Below are 15,335 nucleotides of genomic sequence, written 5' to 3'. Positions count from 1 at the left end.
AAAGGGAGGCGAAAATATGAAGTCTAGGCCTTCCTGTCTGCCAGTGCCACCACCAATGGCGGCGGTGTGTGAAAATTTTTCACCAACTAATGCCACTTACATAAAGCTCTTGCGATGTCGTTGTGGATGTTCAATCGATGCTCCTGCGTATGGGCTGCTGGATACGCACCGTTTTCGCTGCACGGGACACTGGAAAATTGTGAAAATTACAATTTTCTTTCACACCATACTACGGACCACCTTCACGACTCGAAGAGAGAAAGCAGAGAACGGCCCAACGCCACCGCTACCTTGATTGTTGCGGCTAAAAGATGGCTACCCAATCGACGTCCGGATGAACGTCGTCTGGTGAACCCAGGTGGCATATCTTACGGGAGGATATTTTTCGCCATGGTTCGAATTTTAAAGGTGTTTAAATTGCGCTATTAATCGCAGTTTTTTGGGCATAAGTCGGCGCATAATTTTGCTCTGCACGGCTCCAAAATGGTTATTTTATTAACGAACTGTTTCGGAATGAACGGATGCTGTATGTGTGTGTGTGTGCATGAATCGATGAAATCGAGCAAGCTATTGCGCTCATCAAAAGAACAGCACCACAATTTCTGGGCTGGTAGTACGCATAAATTTACACATTTTGTATTCAAGAAAAACCATTCTAAACCATTGCTTTACGCTAAAACTTGTTAATCTCCCTTCAACACCGAATTAGATCGATCCGAAGCACGCAGCCAAACATTAAACGCCGGGAGGGCAGTACGCAGCTCTGTAAAGCCGCTCGTTGACAGTTGACGATGAAAGGCCAAAGATCCAACAACAAAGTAACTTGCGCGAACCGTCTCGGTCAAATTTTGGCGTCAAATTGAGTAAGCAAAACACAGGGGAAAATGTCCTCTATTATGTAGTGCCCCGGGAAGGAGCAACACGCGGAACGTTACCCTTCTGCAATAATAAACCAACGACAACGTCATCTTTAACGAAACCGCCGACGAATACTAGCGATCCCTGGAAAGGGGGCCACTCCCGGCAATCTTTACCTTCCGGCAGGGCACTCCCCAGCGGAGGGGCCCGTACCGCGCGCACCGTTTACAGTCCCTGCCGATCGGTTTGTCCGGAGCTGTGCAACAGCATGACGATTCATCGAGCAGCCTGGCTGTTGCTATGCCACCGGAGTCAGGTGACTGAACGATCGATAGCTGGCTGGTCGGTTGCACATTGCGATCGTTAATTGGGTCTCTCTGTTTTGCCTTTTGTTCCCGAAAGTCGCACCTAGCCTCGGTGGGAAAATTTTCGCTCCGAAGTGTACCAAAGTACCGCTGCTGGTGGAAGGACAGTACCACCGCTTTACGTAAGGAGGCTGCTAGCTATGATGGCCAAAGATGTTTCACACTGTCACGCGTGGCTGAGTCGAAGAAAGACGACGTGGCGCCGGTACCAACGCCGGAAGAACAGCAACAGACGACGCTTGAAATTGCGACGAAAAATGGCAAATTGTTGGTAAAAACAACGCTGGCCGATTCGAAGCTGCAGGAGATCGTAATCGAGAAACCCGCCGCGGATGCCCCAGTGCCAGGAGGCGAAAGTGCGACGGCACAAGTAGCCGAAGCGGATCTCAAGGAACAGTTGGCGGAAAAGAATCGCCAGCTGGCGAAGAAACGTATACGGGTGGACTTTTCCCGTTCGTCGCTGGAGCGAAACTTCATCACTCCTGTGCGAGCCATGTCCGACTTCCTCCTGAAGCCGTCCGATCTTGAGACCCTGCCGAAGACAAAGCGCAGATCCCCCTACGAACAGGAACCGGCCATTACGGTGTACTGGCGGAAGGATGTCGAAGCGAAGGCGATCGATGTGTGGGGCACACGAGAGAACCTGCTGAAGGAGTGCTTGAAGCGGGAGATCGAGAAGAAAATGCACCAGCAAAGTACGTTCAGGACCAGAATCAAGCCGACACGAAATGAACGTGTACTTCTTTTCTTTCCAGACATATTTACCGTCAAACGCCGGCTGAGGGACTACCGGCGAGAGATTGGTAGCCGTACGAACGTTGTCGATTCCGAGCCGGGACTATTTGGAAAGTCCGGAAAAGTCGTTCTCATCGCCATTGCGATGTAAGCAGATAGACCGTTGATGCAGAACGATCACTTCATTTGATTTCTGTTTTCCCTTTAGCAATGCCACAAACTGTGTGTTCAAGTTCGGTGCTTGGCTATACACCGGCTCGCACAGTATGTTCGCGGAGACGATCCATTCACTTGCCGATACGATTAATCAGCTGATTCTGGCCTACGGAATCCACAAATCGACGCAAATCGCCGACTCCGATCACCCGTACGGATACAGTAACATGAAGTACGTTTCGTCGTTGATCTCCGGTGTGGGTATCTTTTGCGTCGGCACCGGTCTGTCGTTCTATCACGGAATCATGGGACTGGTGGATCCTCATCCGATCGACGACTTTTTCTGGGCGTTCTTCATTCTCGGGGGATCGTTAGTTTCCGAGGGTGCCACACTGCTGGTGGCCATCAACAGTTGCCGCAGTGGAGCAAAGGCCCTGGGAATGAGCTTCCGGGATTACGGTATGCTGACGTGATGATAGACTTTCGGTAAAACGAATGTGAACTGACCGTTTCTAATCTTGCAGTTGTGCGCAGCCAAGATCCGTGCGTGAACGTGGTACTTACGGAGGATGCTGCCGCAGTATTGAGTGTGGTGCTTGCCGCGACCTGCATGGGACTGTCCACCTGCACTGGGTCGCCCATTCCGGACGCCGTGGGCTCACTGCTGGTCGGTTGCATGCTCGGAGGTGTGGCTTCGTTCATCATCTACACAAACGTAGCGGCGTTGGTGGGCCGCTCGATTCGGCAGGAGAATCTCGACAAAATTAACGCCGAACTGGAGGCCGACATTATGATTCGGGCGATCCATGACGTGAAGGGTATCGATATGGGCAATTCGTTGGTCAGATACAAGGTAGATATGTGGAAGTGGTGGACCACCGCTTTGGCCGTATTCTAAACACTACTTTTTGCCTAACCACGCACAGGCTGAAATGGATTTCGATGGCCGCGAGTTAACTCGTGTGTACCTGGATAAGCAGGATTTAAACACGCTGCTGGAGGAAGTGCGGACGTTCCAAACGATCGACGAGCTCGAAGCGTTCCTGCTGAAGCACGGCGAAAACATTGTCGATCTTATGGGAGGTGAAATCGATAGGATCGAAATGAAACTGAGAGTAAGTGACCCGGGGTACGAGTTATACTGTTCTTCCGATGTCCTAATTCGTCGTTTTCGTTTATTTGCAGAAGAAATTCCCAGAAATAAGACACTGTGATTTGGAGATACTGTAAGCCTGAAATGTGATTTGCTACTTCTTTCGTTTTATTTTTTGTTTGTTTCTACCTTCTGCGATTACGGCTTTCCTCTTCGACTACAAAGAGAGCAAAATAAAGTGGTATTGCTTGCGCTGGCAACAATAAAGGTTTTGTGCCGACAGTTTGTGCCGGTTGTTCGTTTTAGACAATATTGTGCAGAACATTTAGAGCAAATAAATGCAAACTAACAACAAACGGAAATCACAATCCAACGATTTAAGTGCCCGTTTGTTCAATGAATGTCGTTTAAGCACTGTTTAACTTATGCGTTGTCTGGTATTTACGTTGTTTAGAATAGATTTGTTTGTGCTTAATAGACTAACTACCTCGGTATTGATTTATGCATATGGTTTACTTGGAAGATAATTGTTCAATTTATATTTATGCAACGTAGTTGCGTTGTTCCATTATGATAAATACGTTTCTAATAAAGCAATATCTTGTCGCTGCAAATTGGGTCAAAACTTATCTCATACCAAGCGTTACTCGAAAGAACGATTGTCGCCCGAAGCGAGCAATACTTCCAGTTCCGGCGCGTCGTAATAATCTGACTCACCTTCAGCAGCTGGTTCATCGCCAAAGTTGTGCCACGTGTAGTTCCAAAGGCTTGGGTCACCGCGAGGATCATCCTTCATATTGGTCGGTGGTATCGCGGTACTGTTATAATCCGCCAGCCGTGCGAGTAAGCTCTGCAGAATATGTGGATAATCGTCCGCCAGATTGCGGTATTCGCAGGGATCTTTCTCCAGGTCGTACAGGCAAACGCTTGTCAGTGGGTTGCATTCGTTGGCCATGTGGAACCCTTCCCCACAGGAAACGGTGGCTTCGCGACGTAGCTTTATGATCTGCTTCTTCGTCGGAAGCATTTTCAACTCAGCCAACACGCGACCCGTGCGCCCCCTAATGATGGCGTCCAGTGCGTACGCCTTTTCTTCTCTCGTACCCGATGGCCCATACCAGCCATCCCAGGTGCGATTGTAGTGCGTACCCTTAACAATCTTCCAATTGCCCACGGCCAGGGCCGCCGATTGCCAAATGTCGTCGATATTGTGTAATACCTCAATACGGTTAGTCGGGTTACCGTTGTTTAGCTCCTTCCACACACTGACACCATCCAGGTTCGCTGGCAACGAGCTGCCGGGAATGTGGATTGTTATTCCTGCTGCGAGATCCTTGCGGGACCTGGCACCCCATCACCTACCTGACATTGCCACCCGCGGCTTCGTAGAGCGTCGGTAGCCAGTCGGAAATCTGTATCGTCTGAAGGGAAACACGGCTGGAGTTTTGAAGCAGAGGACTCCAGATGAAACCTGCCCCACGTACTCCGCCCTCCCAGAGTGTGTTCTTCACGCCCCGAAGAGGCCAATTGGAGGCCGCATTATCGTTGAAGCCCTCGGCAGGACCTCCATTGTCGGTGCTAAATACGATGATAGTGTTGGACAACATATTGCGGGAATGAAGCGCCGTTACCAGCTGCCCAACTGTCCGATCCAGCTCCACCATCATGGCGGCAAATTTGCGGCGCCGATAATTCTCGATGCCCGACAGCTCGGCCACGGTCTCATCGGGGGCAGGCAGAAAATCGTACGAGTTGGCCGAATGGACAGCACCGTGGGCAACATACAGGAACAAGGGTCGGCTCGTGTTGTGCGTTTGCACGATTTCTACCGCTTCCTTGCCGAGTACTTGCGTGGTGTATGATCCGTGCAGATCGTAGGCCACGTTGTATCCGCGCCGCATATCGAGTCCCCAGTGGCCGTGCTCTACCGCCGTATGATCGTTAAGGTGCTGATGGCCGGTCCAGAAGCCGGTGTGGCTTTCGAAACCTCGCTGAAGCGGCGTGTAGCGTAGCTGGTAGTGTCCCAGATGCCACTTCCCGAGCATGTGGTTGGAGTACCTATACTTTCTTGAACATTAGTGGGAGGCAAGTTGCCGGCGCTGCGTCATCCTCACCCCAAATCCTTCATATACTCGGGCAGCAGCTTTTCCGTAAGCGGAAGTCCTCTCGGCTCCATCGCGTACAAAACCGTGTGTTGCATTCCGGTGTGAATGGGGTGTTTTCCGGTCATCAAAGCGGATCGCGACGGAGTGCAAATGGGATGTACGTAGTATCGGTTCAGGATGATACCAGAATAGGCCAGCGCGTCAAGATTGTTCGTAGGAATCTGCGCCGAGCCATGAAACCCCACATCGTTCCATCCCAAATCGTCGGCCAAAATAAAAATTATGTTTGGCGGTGTAGCACAGGGAGCATCATCCGCCTCCGTAGCGACCAGCACGATGGCAAAAAGCGTAACAATAAAGCAGATTCCACGTTTTTGTGGCCGTCGCACTGGGTACTCCATCGTTTGCGTACACCACGAACTGCCGTCTAGCGAATTTGACCCAATAAGTTCAACGACCCAACGTTTGGTTGCAAAGAATTTCGATTTAACCTTGGCATAAATACCCAAAACCAGATTCGGCTTAACACCTACACCGTGTGTGAACCGGTTTGTGTTTTTGAACTCCGTGACACGAAAAACGACCCGTGATTCGAAGAAGAACTCCGGATTAATCCCGGCGGCGCTTGGTGCGTGATCGGCGGTACGCAATTGACTAACCCGACGCGCATGGAGACGTGGATGATACTCGCGGATGGTCAGCTACCCCAAAACTTTGCGTTGGGACAATTTAACACTGCACCGCCTCACGACGACGTCCAGCAGCAGCGTCGTCGTTACTCATAATTTATTTGTAAATATAGCGCTGCCCGCCCTGAATGGGGGGTGAGCCGGTCCCAAAATGTATGCTTTGCTCCGGGGCATGTTTTTTTGCACATTTGCAAGTGGGAAGTATAATGATCCAGTAGAAAGTACGTCGAACAGTCGGTTGCGCAACGTGGTGGTCAAATTTGATGAACTGGTGAGCAATGGCTACAGAAAGAAACAAGATTCAGCACATTACGATGTGCGATGGTAATCTTGGATAGTGGTCAAATTAGATCGTTTTCAATAACGATCACCAACCGGATGTGGTTTGCCTTACGTGATCATCCGCTTCGCCGTTGTATGAAAACTATTTAAAAAACCAATTAAACTGTTACACCGTGGGGTGGATTTTGTTTAAAAACATTTACAGTGTAGCTCACGCCTGCTGATTTTGACATTTGGCTTTGTTTATATTTTCCGTCGATCTGCTTTGCGTGTGGCTGAACGATGTTCGTTTTCAGGCGAATTTTACCATTAGTGACCCACCGGAGATACGAAATATCGTGCCTGAAGCAGACTTTTTCTTCTGATTCTAAAGTACGTGCCATTTGTGACACGAAGTCAAAGATTTACTAACGTTTCCTTTGTGACAATCCTTGCAGCCGGCACCATGGCCACGCAAGGTGTTCTCCGGCGTGCAACCAACAGGCGCACTGCACATTGGCAACTATCTGGGGGCAGTCAAACGGTGGGTCGAGCTGCAGGAAGCCGGGGAGGATGTTACGTACTGTATTGTAGATTTACATTCCATGACCTTGCCACCGGTGAGTGACCCGATTCAAATCGTTTTCGATCGCGTGCTTCGATCGACGTTAGTCAACAAAAAAAAATGTGTTTTATTCCATAGGAACCTGAAGCACTACGCCACAACACGCTGCAAATGACTGCCACTTTGTTGGCCTGCGGTATAGATCCGTCCAAGTCCACGCTGTTTCTGCAGTCGGCCGTTCCACAGCATGCGGAACTGTCGTGGATATTAGGGTGTCTCACAACGATGGCTCGTCTCACGCATCTGCCACAGTACAAGGAAAAATCGGCCAATATGAAGGAAATACCGCTCGGGCTGTATCTTTACCCGGTGCTACAGGCAGCTGACATTATGCTTTACAAAGCCACACACGTACCGGTTGGTGAAGATCAAATACAGCAACTGCAGCTGGCTCAATCGCTTTCCCGTGCGTTCAACAACAAGTACGGTCGAACGTTTCCCTTCTGCGAAACGCTAGTAAACGACGGCAGTCGGTTAAAGTCGCTCCGTGATCCGGCGAAAAAAATGTCTAAATCCGATCCGGACCCAAAGAGCTGCATTATGCTGATCGATTCACCTGACGCCGTGCTGGAGAAGATAAAGAAATCAGTCACCGACTTTCGGTCGGAAGTAACGTTCGAGCCACAGGAACGGCCCGGTGTGTCGAACCTAGTCACCATCCACTCGTTGGTCAGTGGTAAAACGGTGGACGAGATTTGTCGCGAAGCGGTGGGGAAAAATACTGGCCAGTACAAGCTGGTGGTAGCGGAAGCGCTCATCGAACATTTGCGACCGATACGCGAGCGCCTGGAACGGTACACGCGGAATGTTGGTTATCTGGCAAGCGTGATCGAGCAGGGAAGTGAGCGAGCTCGTGCTGTCGCTGAAGTAACGATCGATGAAGTAAAGGAAAAAATTGGGGTGGATTGCTTCAATATTGCGGGGCGATTGCGAAAAAATGTGCGCCATGAAAATAAATAAAAGGTTCAAGTATCTTACTAAACGGTAGATATTCGATTTAAACACTGAGTCTATTTTGATTAAAGTTTAGTTTGACTCAAATTCAATCATAGTAAACTTTGTTCGAAAATATTCTGTGCGCATATTTTTGTAGAACTACTTTCCATTCATTGGACCCAGGGAAAGCCCGCGGATGGCTCAAACGAAAGCTGTAGCCAAATTTTGGATAGCCACGAGCAAGCAGATCGAACATGTGTTGGCTCACGAGAAGTACGTTCAAGCCACGGAACCAACTAAGGATTCACGAGAGGCACATCGTCTCGTGTCACGTTTGTACTGTCGTTACGTTCAGCTGTGCCGCAGCCTTGGCCAATGTTTCGATCAAACGCTACAGGTTCAGAAACGGGAAATCATCCAGCAGTTGCTGCAAGCTGCCAATAAACGGATGCTGGAGCTTGGCTCGATGCTGAAGGAGGTTGAGTTGAGTGATTTTATCTACGTAGACGTTGCGCTACAAGAGCTGCATCTGATTCCCGACGATGTGCAAGCCGTTCGGCCATGCTATTTTCCTGCCGTACGTCCTGCCCACTTGCAGGCCTTACTTGATGCGAAAAGACTCCAAAACTTTGCCTCAGGAGCAGACTGCAGCACCAGCGACGAAGAGAGCATGTCTGAAGAAAGCGACAGTGAGACAGCCTCCGTGCCGGAAGTAGCGAAGCGGCCAGTAATGAAGCGCGATCGAAAGAATGAGCGTTTAGTTGGTGCACTCCGGTTAATTTTGGCACACGAGAAAGCTCGTCAGGCGAGGGTACTCCGGACCAACTTTCGGATGCACCCGGACCGGTACTACCCGAAACCGATCGAAGAGGAACTCGTTGACATGAGGTACGATTTTTTCTTCCGTCCGGGGCAGCAGATGCTGTTCCCGGTCAAGCGTACCGCTTTCAACTGGGACTTTCGAATGAAGCAAAAGGACTTGGGAAACTATTCCTACTACCGGCCTCCCGGCTACCAGGAGGATACTGCTCCAACAGTCGAACGGGAGGTGGTAAATGTTCAACCTACACAGCAACGCCGCCGAACGGATGGTTCGGCAGCTCTTGCGGAAGCGGAAGCACTGCGCGTAGTGAACGAAATGGAACAGAGACGCCTAAACCGTGCGGCGCAAATAATTCAACGCTGCTGGCGGTGCTATCGGACAGTGAAGTACCAGACACGTCTCCGCTACGAAAGATCCCAATTTTTGGGACTCTTTGATGATATGCAACCGGCCAATGTTCGGCCAACGATCGAAGTAGATCGTGTGCGATCCTTGCGTAGCGAGCTGAAGATTGAGTTTGATCAACGATTTTTGGATGCGATCACCGATGAAAAGGCACGAATATTACGCACACGTGGTGCCGCCATTCTAGAGGACATAACGGACTTTGTGCGGGCTTGGTTTCGCCAGTGGTTCGATGAAGCGCACTCGTTCGATGTTATTCCGGAACCGTTTCAAGGGGGGACCGTGTTGATCGTACGCGGCGAAACCCTGACGCCCATGGAGCATTTGGAACGGCAGCGATTGGAACGATTGGAGAAACAGAAGTCGCCGGAGCAGAGAAAAAAGGAAGCGGAGGACAAAAAGGCCGCGCTCGAACGGGAAAAGGCCAAACAGCGCGAGGAAAAGGAACGTCTTAAAGAGCTGGCCCGGCAGAAGCGTGCTCGGGAGAAGAAAGAAGGCAAAACGTACGATTTTACTGAACCGGAGTTCGTGAGCAATGCATACCGTAATAAGGGAGGATCGAAGCTATTGACCGACAAAACATGTGACCCGATTTCATCTAATTATTACAGTGACCCTCGAGGAAACCATTCCGCGGTACCGTGAAGATTGGCAGTTCGTTGAGGAACTAAACAATGTCGGCGATTTACCAATCATGGAGTGGATTACGTTGGAGAAGTTTGCCGAAGTGCACCAGGAACTGCATGGTGAGGTACGCGAGCTTCTCATGTCCGAACGTGAGTTGCTTCAGAGGGCACTCTGTAAGGATGAAAAGCGAAAGTATAAGCCTCCGAAAGCTGTCCGTCCGCCACGAACGAAAAAGGCCCCCGGAAAGAAGCGCAAGGAAGCGGCAATCGATCTTACGGCGGATCGCACCGAAGAATCGTTAGTGGATGAGTTGGTAGCAAAGGGTGTCATCAAAGCGTATCGAAAGCGCACGATCGACGAGTTTGTTGGGGATTTAAATTATGCCGCGTTCGAGGGGCGCAACCTCTTCGGAGACCGGGACCCACCACCGGGTTTGGGCGAGATCCGGAACGTTGTACGATCGTTTCTGTACGGCATGGGGCCGTTGGAGGTGCCCAAACCGAAATCAATCTGTTTCGTTGGGCCACCGGGGTACGGAAAAACGTTGCTCCTCGAAGCGATCTGCCACGAAACGGGGTCCGTGTTGTTTGACCTTAGTGTCGCAACTTGTGCACCGATCCCTCTGGACGATATGCCGGGATTTCTGCAGCTGATCCTCAAGGTCGCCCGTTTAATGCAACCATCGGTGCTCGCGATCGAAGATGTGCATCGTGTTTTTTATAAACAGGTTCCAGCCCAAGAAGCTTCACAAGATCCGACGAAACTGGGAAAGTATCTTCTTAAGTGGATCGTAAAACAGTTAAGAGCCGAAGAAAGAATTCTCCTCGTGGCCACCACCAGTCAACCGTGGCTGGCAAAAGTGGCCGCACTGAAGAAATGTTTCAAACAGTTTGTTCTTATACCACGAGCCGATTACGGATCAACCGTGATGCTGTGGCAGCGGGCACTCCGTCGCTACACCGGTGTCCCGCGGGATTTTGACCTGTCCGCACTGGCGATCGTTACGAAGGGATACGCTGCCGGGCAGATATTGCGCTGCGTGCGAGATGTGTTTGGAATCAGACGGAGGATGCAGTTTGGCCGACGTCCGTTGAAGGTCGATGAGTTTCTGGAGCACTTTCTTACACAAACTCCACAACCACAGTATCCAATCAGCGACAAAGAGTACGATCGCTACACTAAATGGCACCGGAAGGTGGACGTGCTGGCCAAGAAGCGAACGAAGATGATACGCGACCAACGCGAGCAAGTGGCCGGACAAACGAAATCAAAGAGAAAGTAAAATTAGGAGCTTCACAACTCCAGTACCAAACCTGCGGTTATATATTTTATCATATGGCGAACAAAAAAAACCGAAAACAATAAAGACAACAAAAAAAAGCGTTAAATATAAACAAGGAAATCCTTCCGTCCGGTGATCGCTTCGGCAAACAGTTTTCCGCTTTCGGTTGGCGCCCCAAACGCTATGTCTTCGATCTTCAGCAGGGCACCAAAGATGTAGTGTCCCCTGATGGCCTCTATTAGTCTCGCGCCAACACCGAGCCGTCGATATTTCGGTGACACCCAAATGCGCGACACGCCGCACCTGTGATTGGTAAAAGAGAACCATTGGTTAGTCTTAAGAACCTGTGGCCAACTCCACGATCTTACTTGGCCGGGTACAGCTCAGACGAGTAGCAATCGATTGGGGCTCCGTGAAGTCCGTCGATGCTTACCATACGGTTAGCAAACTGCAGCGACTGTACGACACAAACACCAAGCACGATGGAACGAGCCACGGCCAGGTACACAAACGCCCCGTCCGGCAGTTGGCCGTTTGTCGCGTAGCCCAGCTCGCTATCGACCACCTCCAAGATGTGCTGTACCTTCGTCAACCATTGTTTGCTATCCGACTGCGAGACAACGATGATTCGACCGGTCACGTCCCACTCCGGTACCGGCGTCACGATGTGTTCACTTGTCCACCCGCCGAACGTCAGCTTCGCGAGTGAGCGATGAAAATTGTCATGGATTAGCTCCTCTTCCGGCTCGTTGCGAGAGTAGACAAGACCACACTCGGCGCACTTCCGGGCACCATAAGCCCGTTGGCCCGCGTCGATCTGATACTGATCGTGACCGATGCCGTAGCGCTTCCGTTTGCCACTTGGCGTCTCACGAATCGTATGGTACAAGTCATGAGGTTGCTGCTCCTCCGCTTGCCGGGATTTCCACAGTTCTCGGAGGCGCTCCTTGTAGAAAATTGGGTAGTATTCGTTTGTGGCCGCACTGCCATTTGTGTTTTGTTGATCATTTTTGTACCACTGGGTTGTGTTTATGTGTCCTTCATCATCATCCCCTATATCGCACGCATTGTCAACGACCATCGCGTTGATCAGATCCTCGCTTAATCCGGCCGCCGATGAGTGGACAATGATGGTATCTGGTGCTTGATCATAGAATAGGTCTTCATCTTCCATATCCGATTGGAATTCATGCGCAGGAATGTAAATAACGTTCGGTTGGATTGGTATCGGCTCATCGTTGCTAATGTCATCCTCCGCTCCCGGTTGGCCGTTATCCGAGCCGGACTTGTGCGCTTCCAGGTAATTGCTGTTGCTGTTGTCCAACCGATTAATCAAATCTTCCACCTCGAGCTGCTCGAGATCGAAGTCGAAATCTTCGCTCATTGAAAACTCTATCCGCGGCCGCTTGGGAGCCTCGGGGAAACTGGACAACTTTCGCTTGCCCCCGCGGACAGTGAGCTTGATGGAGTTCAGGTGATTGTAAACTTTACGCGATGATCGTTTCCGGTCGGTGGAACGAAAGAATTTACGGTTCTGATGGCTCTCCTCCAGTGCAGCGTCTTCCTCTTCGGAGGAGGACGAACTGTGAGCTTCTTCACCGGCCGATAGTGCGCTCAGATCCGTCATCGATCGTGCGGTCGATAGGGGACGAGCGCGTTTTAAATTTTCCTGTCCGTGTCGCAAGATATCGGCCACGCGTTTCAATCGGCGCCGTACGTCGGGACCGTCGGAATGTTCGCTCTCCTCTTCGCCACGACCTTTCGGTGTCGTTGGACAACTTTTGGCGCCCTTCTTCTCAGACTTGGAGCGTTTCTTAGAGTCTGGTTCCGTTTTGTTCTCAAATTTTACTGACGGCTTTTTGGATGGTTTCCGTATCTTATGGCACACGCCTCGTTGCCCCAAACGGGGTGCGGTAGAGGAGACAGATTTTGACCGTTTTCGCATTGTGCTTTTGTGAGGTGTTTTCGTTGCCGCTGGTGGTGTTTTGTCTTTACGGTCAACCGGCTGACCTGCTTCCGGCGAGACGATGGAAGGCTGATGAACGGCTGGAATGGGAGTTTTTGGTCGTTTGTCCACCACGGATGAGTAGAATGACTTGGTCGGAATCGGCTGAATGTCGTTAAACTGCAGAGAGGTGCGTGCTCTGTTGGTGGGACGTCTGGGAGGAGATTCATTTTCCTTCTCACTGTCCACATTCGATGGCTCGGGAGAAGGCGAGAACGAGTTCGATGTGGTAGCAGCGTACAAAGCCGTCACCAGCTGCGGCTTTGGCACGTGGTGATGTGTTCGACGGAGCGACAGACCCTGCGATTTGGCGGCCACAGGTTTGCTTTCGCTCGCTCGGCTCGTCACACCCGGTGTCCGAAGAAGTGGCTTGGCCCTTTTGTCGACAAGATTCAAATCCGAATTCATCATCTTGGACAGGGAGTTGGAGTTGTTTTCGTCGAGTAGTGCGTTCTCTTCGGTGCTTAGCCGATTGCTGGACGGTGTTTCCGGAATATTGTTGAACGAGAATCGTGTTTCTTCGTCAACACCAACGTGCTGATTCTCGCTCCCATCCAGGGCGCTCTCCGGAATTAGCTCATAGCGACCGTTGTTTGTGAAGCGTAGCATAAAGTCGGGCGAAAGTGAACGATCACTGTCGTCCGGAGATTCGTTTCCGAACAGGTTCCGGAACGAGGTGATGTTGGTCAAGGGATTATGGGCTGAAAAAGTGGGTGTGAAGCTCAAAACTTGCAAACACGTGTGCGCTAATTACTTACGCTTTTTGATGGACCCTTTTCGTTTGCTTCCGAATCGAAGCGGAGTCATTGGTCCCAAATCGGAATTTTCAGAATCATCTTTTCCGAAGAGAGCCTTCTTGAGACTCCCGAGTTTCGAGCTCGCTACGTGCTCTCGCTGACCTCCCTCATTTAGGGATTTCGGTGTCTCCATGTTCACCGTCCTACATTGGTTCCACCGGCGCGAATTAAGCGGCACAGTAAAAATTTCACGAAACACGAACACTAGATTGCTAGATTGCGATTTATTTTCAGTTTTACCATGGAATAGCACATTTCTGCTGAGATTTAGCTAAACGAAGCACACTATGATCACATCAGCAAGCAACATAAAAAAAACAATGTTGGGACATTATCGCGGGAATGTTTACGATCTGATGCCGTTTTGGCGGTCTGCCAAAAGCCAGGTTTGACATAGCAACTGGCAGCACTGCAGCAGCGCGTGTTGTTTCGATTTGCGTACAGAGGGCGCTGCCATAGCATGTTATTGATGGGCTGTGAAATTCTTTTCCAATTCGCTCGAAGTTTTATCACCTTTCCATTGCTTTCACTTGTTCCTCGACGTACTCCAGCTTATCAGCTGCTTGCGAAATGGCTTCGTGTTGATAGTTTAGGTGTTGGAAAATGATTTCCATCTTCTTTAGGTTTTGGATGCTGTTGTCCACGGTGCTCTCGTGGTAGGCAAAGTTTTTGGCCGCTTGCATGAGAATTTCGTTCGACTTTGAACCACGCACGATCTGACGAGCCACGGACGAGGCGTTATTCACGTTGACCACAACCCTTTCGGCTAGTCGTCGTTTTGAATCACTAAACAGATTTTTAGCGCTACTGCTGGAAGCGGATGCCATTGCTGGGCGGTAATAGTTTGTAGTAATCCTTTGACCTATCGAAGGGGGCAATTGAATCAAAATACACCAGTGACTGAGAAGAACACACAAACACACGTGGGAAACCCTTACCTTTCTTGGAATCGAATTAAAAGATAAAATCACGAGATGGCCAAGAGGATTGCGATTTGTTTTCGTTTGGGACTAGATTGTTTTGGTAAATTATTTTCACAATTGACAGCTACGAAATAGAAATGCTGTCAACATGCTGTCAGTTGCAAATAACCCTTCGGCCCATACGAAACCCAATTCGTTCATATTCGAACCGTTTGGCGGTTATCTCCACGTGATGTTGGAAAACGAAAATGAGCTGAGTTTAACACTTCATTTGTACAGCAACATTCGCAGTAATTATTGCAGTAATTTAATCTCAAACTGCACATGGAACATGGTCTTTCCGAATGCAGTGTAACAGCAAAATAAATGGAATCGAACGAGTCCTTTCGTTCGTTACGGTATGCAAATGCTCACCGAGGTTTGGACGATACAATCTCGACACCTTTCCCTTTCATTCGCTGTGCCATAAAAAAAAGAGTTTCATTGGATTGTCCATTGTTCTGTGAACCGCTGCTTCTGCTGGTTGGCCTATTTTTACGGTTTTGTAAGTATGTTGACATTTGAACTCCTTTCACGCCTTTTTGCGAATGATAAATAGAGCAGCCACACTCCTAAGACCGCGGTAGGTCCTAGCCTCGGTACAGGCGTCA

General features: G+C 50.0%; 6 protein-coding genes across 7 annotated transcripts; 3 read left to right on the top strand and 3 right to left on the bottom strand.

The window, feature by feature from the left end:
* The first annotated feature begins 878 nt into the window (after nt 1–878).
* Nucleotides 879–3,764, top strand: LOC128277906 (zinc transporter 9). 2 transcript variants are annotated; one of them, XM_053016509.1, is made up of 7 exons: nt 879–1,174; nt 1,261–1,918; nt 1,979–2,105; nt 2,167–2,573; nt 2,639–2,967; nt 3,041–3,229; nt 3,300–3,764. In XM_053016509.1, the coding sequence occupies exons 1-7, from the start codon at nt 1,127–1,129 to the stop codon at nt 3,342–3,344; spliced, it is 1,803 nt and encodes a 600-aa protein (XP_052872469.1). In that variant the 5' UTR covers nt 879–1,126; the 3' UTR covers nt 3,345–3,764. The 2 variants fall into 2 exon arrangements, with proteins under 2 accessions (XP_052872469.1, XP_052872468.1); XM_053016508.1 differs by having other exon boundaries at nt 1,261–2,105.
* Nucleotides 3,765–3,850: 86 nt separating this feature from the next.
* Nucleotides 3,851–5,713, bottom strand: LOC128269507 (arylsulfatase B). The gene is made up of 3 exons (XM_053006989.1): nt 5,322–5,713; nt 4,570–5,265; nt 3,851–4,502 (listed from the first exon to the last, which is right to left on the bottom strand). Exons 1-3 carry the CDS (start codon nt 5,711–5,713, stop codon nt 3,851–3,853), a joined length of 1,740 nt encoding a protein of 579 aa, XP_052862949.1.
* Nucleotides 5,714–6,542: 829 nt separating this feature from the next.
* On the top strand, nt 6,543–7,847 carry LOC128267658 (tryptophan--tRNA ligase, mitochondrial). The gene is made up of 3 exons (XM_053004544.1): nt 6,543–6,655; nt 6,721–6,882; nt 6,966–7,847. Exons 1-3 carry the CDS (start codon nt 6,566–6,568, stop codon nt 7,845–7,847), a joined length of 1,134 nt encoding a protein of 377 aa, XP_052860504.1. The 5' UTR covers nt 6,543–6,565.
* A 172-nt stretch (nt 7,848–8,019) lies between these two features.
* Nucleotides 8,020–10,960, top strand: LOC128269504 (dynein regulatory complex protein 11). The gene is made up of 2 exons (XM_053006985.1): nt 8,020–9,595; nt 9,663–10,960. The coding sequence occupies exons 1-2, from the start codon at nt 8,020–8,022 to the stop codon at nt 10,958–10,960; spliced, it is 2,874 nt and encodes a 957-aa protein (XP_052862945.1).
* Nucleotides 10,961–11,061: 101 nt separating this feature from the next.
* On the bottom strand, nt 11,062–13,895 carry LOC128267589 (N-acetyltransferase eco). Its single transcript, XM_053004467.1, has 3 exons — nt 13,724–13,895; nt 11,329–13,666; nt 11,062–11,263 (listed from the first exon to the last, which is right to left on the bottom strand). The coding sequence occupies exons 1-3, from the start codon at nt 13,893–13,895 to the stop codon at nt 11,062–11,064; spliced, it is 2,712 nt and encodes a 903-aa protein (XP_052860427.1).
* Nucleotides 13,896–13,967: 72 nt separating this feature from the next.
* Nucleotides 13,968–14,783, bottom strand: LOC128268013 (BLOC-1-related complex subunit 7). Its single transcript, XM_053005000.1, has 2 exons — nt 14,701–14,783; nt 13,968–14,624 (listed from the first exon to the last, which is right to left on the bottom strand). Exon 2 carries the CDS (start codon nt 14,587–14,589, stop codon nt 14,272–14,274), a length of 318 nt encoding a protein of 105 aa, XP_052860960.1. The 5' UTR covers nt 14,590–14,624; nt 14,701–14,783; the 3' UTR covers nt 13,968–14,271.
* Nucleotides 14,784–15,335: the final 552 nt, after the last annotated feature.

This window comes from Anopheles cruzii, chromosome 2 (genome assembly GCF_943734635.1).
Source record: "Anopheles cruzii chromosome 2, idAnoCruzAS_RS32_06, whole genome shotgun sequence".
Lineage (NCBI taxonomy): Eukaryota > Metazoa > Arthropoda > Insecta > Diptera > Culicidae > Anopheles > Anopheles cruzii.
This window is presented reverse-complemented; position numbering and strand designations above follow the sequence as displayed.